The following is a 6,482-nucleotide window of genomic DNA, read 5'->3' as shown; positions in this document are numbered from 1 at the left end:
TGCCAGACGCAGTATCACACAACATGAAATTCTACATTGAATTGTTTAACGTATTTTTTTAAGGTTCCTTCAAACAACATTTGTGGTAGACATTGCCATTCATCGCACTCTATGTCCATCTTTAAAACGTCGATCAAATTCTATAAAACATTGTTTGAATTTTAAGAATGGAATACTATGAGGTTTTAGTACGAAATTCAACCGCAAAAGCCCATTTAATTTGTGAAAACAATCGCAAATATTGTAAATAAGCATATCGATTATACACTGTAGTAACATTTGATAAGATGGATTTTCAATAGTAATATGTTTGATAATTCAATAGTTCTTAAAAGAACTGTTTTAACCAGAACACTAACCCAACACATTCAGGAACCATGCTATGGTAGCTTGTTTGAGAAACAGTATCACGACACCACGAGTAGTCTGCCGAAATGCATAGTGTCTCTTTCTAGCTGTAAATAACGGTTCCTTTGATTTAAGGTTGGTTCTGGTTAAAACAGTTCTTAAGAACTAATACATTATTATCACCATTCACCATGGTATTTGCTATTTTAAAATCCATCTTTAAGTTTGTCACCACGACAAAGTCTCTGTTTCAATAATTTATAAGGAATTAAGAAAACATATTACGCCTTGTTAATAAAATTGCAAAAATAACATCATCTAGGCAATCTACGTAAGGTGGGTGATTATAAAATTATCCTCAAACTGAAAACAATTTATCCTCACACTTTCCAATGCTGTAGAAATCACAACAAATTTATAGTAGAGATGCTTCATGCTCATTCTTTAACATTCAATGGGCTTTGTAAATTTGGAGGACTTAGGCCTAATTTTCATAAATGTTATTACATTTTCTGAGTTTGGGTGAGGGGAATGAGAGGGGAATGAGCAATATAAAATTTACTGTCGTTATCCAAGTTGAGGCAAATTACAAAATAATGTAATTGTTGTGCAAGTAGTACTATAAATCATTTCTTCATTTACGTCAATTTATCGACATTCTTAATTTGTTTGACAGCCATGCATGTGGCTGCCTTTGATGAAATCTACATAGGAAACAAAAATAAAATTTAATACTTTCTCATGACGAAGATCCTTGATGATGCTCTTCAATGTTCTTGTTTTCCATGCAAGTTTTCCAAATTCTCTGGGTTTTCCTTCGGAATCAACATGTGCCAAGCCAAGTCGAAAAAACTGTACGTATGGCGAATGAAAATGGTCTTTTTGCTGCATGGATGGATCAAAAGAAAACACCTGGCATCCATAGTTTGCAATACTATCATCAAAGGACCATTCGTTGGCACATTTTGAGAAAGATCATAAATTTCATTAGTTAATGCAGTGATATAGTAACACAGAAATCGCTCTGACATTATGTAGCAATGTTAGAGAAATTTTATGTATATTGTTATTTTGTTCCAACCAGGATTGAGAAATGCTAATTGTGGTACTTAATGCTAATACCAAAGAAAGTTATTACTTGCCTAGTTAAGTTTTCAGACTTTTACGAATTATATAGTACCAAGTCAAATGCTTATTGATAATTTTATGTACTGGCAATTGATCCTGCTGCAACTTTTTCTAGGTTCCGCACTGGAAAAACAATATATATTTTTAAAGAAATTAATAATGTTAATGCTCTGAAATTTTTATAGCATGACTAAAACAGGAAGGCTGACTTTGCTATAATGGTCAGTTATGTTTAAAAAACTACAGTGTAGAAAATGTATTTATGCATGCAAATCTTTGTTTGGCAAAGCGAACATGGATATTATGAATTCGTGTAACATACAGCACGATGGTCTCCAAAGTGCATTCAAGTAAGAAATGGAATTTATTTCCAAAAATTCCTCTATGCAGACTGAACATTAAAAATTTAGCATATTTTTTGGATTTATGATGACTTCTGTACATAGCTACAACTGCATCTAACCCGATGGAGTAGACAATGCAAGATCCTCTCTTCAGTTTAACTTCAGGATCAAGGCAGAGGTACCACATTCCGTCGGGATCAAATTCTGGTGGATTTTTATCTTCCTATAAACTCCTCCAAAGTGACGTATATTTTACACACAACTCCTTGACTAGACATGTGTAATTTATAGCGTTCATCTCATCGAAAGTACCCTGACCTGCGACTTCCGGTTCTTTGTATGTAAAAATGTTAGTTGTATCTCGGGAACTCCTTGTCAAGTTAGTATCATCTCCTGTGATTGACCGTGACTTTGAGTTTTTGAGGGCTGTTAAAATATTAAAAAAATTTCTTTGATTTTTACATTCATTCTTTTATACGTACTAAAAACAAATGATAATGCCAAACACATGCTGTAATTACTTACCATCACTCATTAACTTAGTGAAGATGATATTTTGAAACCGCTGTAAACAAATGAAAAGTTACTGATTTGATTTCAACACCAAGACAATAGGTTGAACAAAATATTTATGATCAACAGTGAATGGAACGACAGCCGACCAAGACCTTCACACTCATTTCAACTCACCAATTTTTTATATGTCCAGACAACGCACATAAAGGTTGCAAAAGCTAAAATACTATAAGATATTTTCCTGATATTTGAAGCATCTGTTGTCTGAAAAAATTCAAACTATTTACATTGAGCTAGTTGGATGGACAAGTTTACTTTTGAAGGTAAACTTGCATTGAAAGGCCATGGCCAAAGATCCAGCTGGAACAATGTCCCTAAATACATATCTATACATCAAAATTTAAAATGGAATTCAACAAACGTAATATGCTGTTATCATTGTCTGTCCAGTGTACAAACTAAGTCTAAAATCATAAGATTTGTAACCATGCAATGCAAATACATGATCTCAACTTACCTGTCTGTTGATTTTGATTTGCAACAATAAGACAGCTTCAAATACAATTTGCAACTTTTATCTTCGTAATTGACTCAAGTTTAATGATTATATGACCATTATTATGGCGGGTAAATAATTGTACATAAACTTCCACCTTTGCGTTATCGAAATTTAATCAAATTTACGATATGTATCATGCAAAATGCATACATTTATATAATATTTATTTGGAATGAGAGACTTTCATTTACTTCCCTGTCAAGATTATGCACGGTACCCGTCTGATGATTGCATTGATATAACAATAATATTTAATGATACCTGTTCTTTGTTTTGCGCTTCTGGTCTCTTGCAGCTGGGCTGTAGCTGCTTTGTGGCTTGAAGTCTAATGTTTGCATTCAGTTTTGTTCTATATTATTATTATTATTATTAATCATTATGATTATTAAAACCTTTTAAAGATATTTTTATAGGATAAGCTGAGTGACAATTAGTTTCGTATCGTGGACATCACACATTTATCAATCAGTTTTCACATTACTGAAAGATGACTCAATAGTGGCTAGTTGCTAAAAGAAGAAGGTGAAAAGTTAGAAGAAGGGGATGTCCTTACACAAATTGAAACAGATAAAAGCTACAATGGATTTTGAAACACCTGATGAAGGCTACTCTGCAAAATTGTTGCTCCTGCTGGTTCAAAAGACCTTCCTGTTGAAAGGTAGCTTTGTTTTGTTGTTTTTTAATGGTTAGATTGATAACTTTTTAATGAAGAGTAGTACTACCTGCACCAAATAAAAAACTATAAATTCTTTTGTTCTCTTATTATGATAACAAGTTAAGTTATTATTTATTTCATATTATTTTACTAATACTTCATTTATCAACTTTTAGTTGGTTTGTATTATTGTTGAAAATGAGGAAGATGTTGCTGCATTTAAAGACTTTACAGATGATGACAGTGGGACACCTCAATCTCAGGTACTCATAGTATTCAGGTACTTAGGTATTCTATGACCCTCATATCAAATATTTCTGTTCACTTTCTATTTTTCATCTCAAAGACATCAGATAGTCCAGTTGAACCACCCCATCTGTTACTCCAGCTCCTGTGGCCAGCACCACAACTCCTGACTCACCGCCAGCTGTGTCATCTTCACAACTGGGAGTGCAAAGTCCGCTTGCTCGGAAACTTGCAAAAGAGAAAGGTGTTGATTTACCGTAAGCTAATTCTAAAAGGTTTCTTGTCATGTATTCACCATCAGCTTCTTAATTGGAAAATACCGGAAAAGTTGATATTGAACCATGAAATAGATGTACTGTTTTACTTGTCAAAACATATTTGTAATATTGACTTGGTTTTAATCATACATATGTATAACATTAAATATTTCAACATTAAAAATTCATTTGTTACAGATTTGGAATATTGATCAAATAAATTTCTCTTCTAGCAGTTAGATGGCTGTCATTTTGTCTATGTTTAAATCATTTTAATTCATGTTTTTTAGTCTTTGTCCGAACTGGTCCTGATGGGAGGATTGTTGCTAATGATGTGGGAACTAGCATTCAAAGCATTCCACAACAATCTCTCAATTACTATGGCAAAAATGATCAACATAACAGGAATTAGGCTTTGCTAATTTTGATTAACAGGGAGGGCATTTTAAATTTCAATTAAACCTGTAACTGAAAATTTCAAGTTGAAAACTCATGTTGTTTTTTATCCAGTGTGATTCACTGTCTTAAAATGAACTTGTTAGTCTGAAAATTTCATGTTGTCTTGAATAATGAACATAAATTTGTAATATTTGTATTTGAAGAATAAAGGTAATTTATGCAAATATGCATGTTTTTATTTTTCAGAAGAAGAATTTACTGACATTCCTTTATCAAATGTTAGAAAGGTAATGTACATAAACAGACTGTTTAGATGTTGTGGATTAATGACTGGGCAAATTTTGAAAATAGATGCCACAATTTAAAAAGTTTTATCTTTGGGCTCAAGATTCTTGAAACTTGTTATTTAGTGAGGTATATTTGGTTTTAAAAATCACAATTCAGTTGATAATTGGGGCAAGGTCCATCATCTAAGAAATGGATTTTGGATCAACACATTTTTTTTATTTTGTAGGTGATTGCTAAAAGATTACTAGAATCAAAACAAACTATACCACATTACTATTTATCTGTGGATATACGCATGGATAACATTATTGAGTAAGTATGATTTACTAAGTAAATGGAATGAGTAAATAAATTTACTAAATGGAATAGACTGTAATTTTGGCTTGGACAGACTCTATGTAGGTGAACCATAGTTGTGTTTGCAACTTTGTGCATAGATTTGTGTGTGGAGACATTGTTGGGGAGTTTGCACCATAGATAAGATTTTGTCGTTTCACCCTTGTCTAAAAACTCACTCACACTTATTCAGTATGACCAGAAACTCCCCCTGAACGGCTTGATTTTTGCTAAATTAAACAAAGACCATCATTCGATAGTCATAAGTTGATTTGAATTCCTGCTCTGAGTTTTGGCAAATACGCAAAACTTTGTGTCTGAGATGTTGTGTTGTGACTTTCTGAAAATTATAGCAATGCTCCAATATGAGCAAAATCTCTGGAGCAGTTGCACGAAGCCTGGATAAGCTATCCATGGATAGCAAAAATTTCAAACTTGTAAAAAGATGTTTATATTTTCTCAGAACAAAGAAATTTTGTAATCTTCAAAACAATATTTTATTTCAGCGATTGCACAGTTCAAATCGTATATTTTTCTTGATGAGATTTATGAACGTTCAGAAAAATTTGCTCCAGTGGATAACGCTATCCAGGCTTCGTGCAACCGACCTCTGTTGGTCAATAATAACTAAAACTTTATACTTAATTATATACAACCATGTGAGGGTTTCTGGTGTGTCAATTTGTAAGGGTTTGGTTGGTTATTTAATGTCATAGTGTTACTAAAGATTTGTTTACATTTTTATTTATTTAGACTTCGTAAAGAGTTGAATGAGTTAGTAAAGTCTGAGTATAGGTTGTCTGTGAATGATTTCATCATAAAGGCATCAGCCTTATCGTGTAAACAAATTCCGAAGCAAATTCCTATTGGATGAACGAGTTTATCAGACAGTAAGTAAAATGCTACTTTCTTGAATTTATTCAGTGTGATGTTTGAATTTACATTGCTTGTTGAAATAGAAATCTTCTTCATTTTTATGAATATTTGTTATTCATCAAGTAGACGTATAGTGAGGCATTGTTGCTGAAATTTCTAACTTACTAAGGAGTTTTGTATGATTTACAGAAATCACAATGTTGACATCAGTGTTGCTGTAAGCACAGATTCTGGTTTGATTACGCCTATAGTTTTCAATGCAGATAAAAAGGTTTGTAAATATGTTAACTTTCATTATATTTTTTGTCTGTGCAATAAAACATTTCAATTTGATGTGATTTTTTACTCTGTTGTGTTACGTCTGAAGACAAAGTATTTTTATAGGGACTAGGAAAGATAAATTCAGATGTTGTTTCACTTGCGAAGAGAGCTAAAGAAAACAAGTTACAGCCACACGAATTCCAGGTGTGATTTCTTATTCAATGTTTTATGTCTCTGAACTCATGTTGAAGGACATGAACGGATGTATA

The 6,482-nt window shown here is 32.5% G+C and overlaps 1 protein-coding gene and 1 long non-coding RNA gene across 2 annotated transcripts; one reads left to right on the top strand and one right to left on the bottom strand.

The window, feature by feature from the left end:
- Positions 1 to 2,138: 2,138 nt before the first annotated feature.
- LOC124456520 lies at positions 2,139 to 2,546 on the bottom strand. Its single transcript, XR_006952325.1, has 3 exons — positions 2,511 to 2,546; positions 2,346 to 2,385; positions 2,139 to 2,246 (listed from the first exon to the last, which is right to left on the bottom strand). It is a non-coding gene; the product is annotated as an uncharacterized LOC124456520 (long non-coding RNA).
- A 928-nt stretch (positions 2,547 to 3,474) lies between these two features.
- On the top strand, positions 3,475 to 6,417 carry LOC124456519 (dihydrolipoyllysine-residue acetyltransferase component of pyruvate dehydrogenase complex, mitochondrial-like; the record flags this gene model as incomplete). The annotated part of the gene is given in 9 exon segments (XM_047006943.1): positions 3,475 to 3,528; positions 3,727 to 3,813; positions 3,897 to 4,071; positions 4,699 to 4,739; positions 4,967 to 5,052; positions 5,830 to 5,927; positions 5,930 to 5,966; positions 6,142 to 6,223; positions 6,337 to 6,417. Coding segments are annotated over 9 exon segments (741 nt in total), but the record flags the coding sequence as incomplete, so codon positions are not given.
- Positions 6,418 to 6,482: the final 65 nt, after the last annotated feature.

This window comes from Xenia sp. Carnegie-2017, unplaced genomic scaffold (genome assembly GCF_021976095.1).
Source record: "Xenia sp. Carnegie-2017 unplaced genomic scaffold, XeniaSp_v1 HiC_scaffold_50, whole genome shotgun sequence".
Lineage (NCBI taxonomy): Eukaryota > Metazoa > Cnidaria > Anthozoa > Malacalcyonacea > Xeniidae > Xenia > Xenia sp. Carnegie-2017.
Note: the sequence above shows the minus strand (reverse complement) of the source record. Positions and strands in the feature narration are given on the sequence as shown.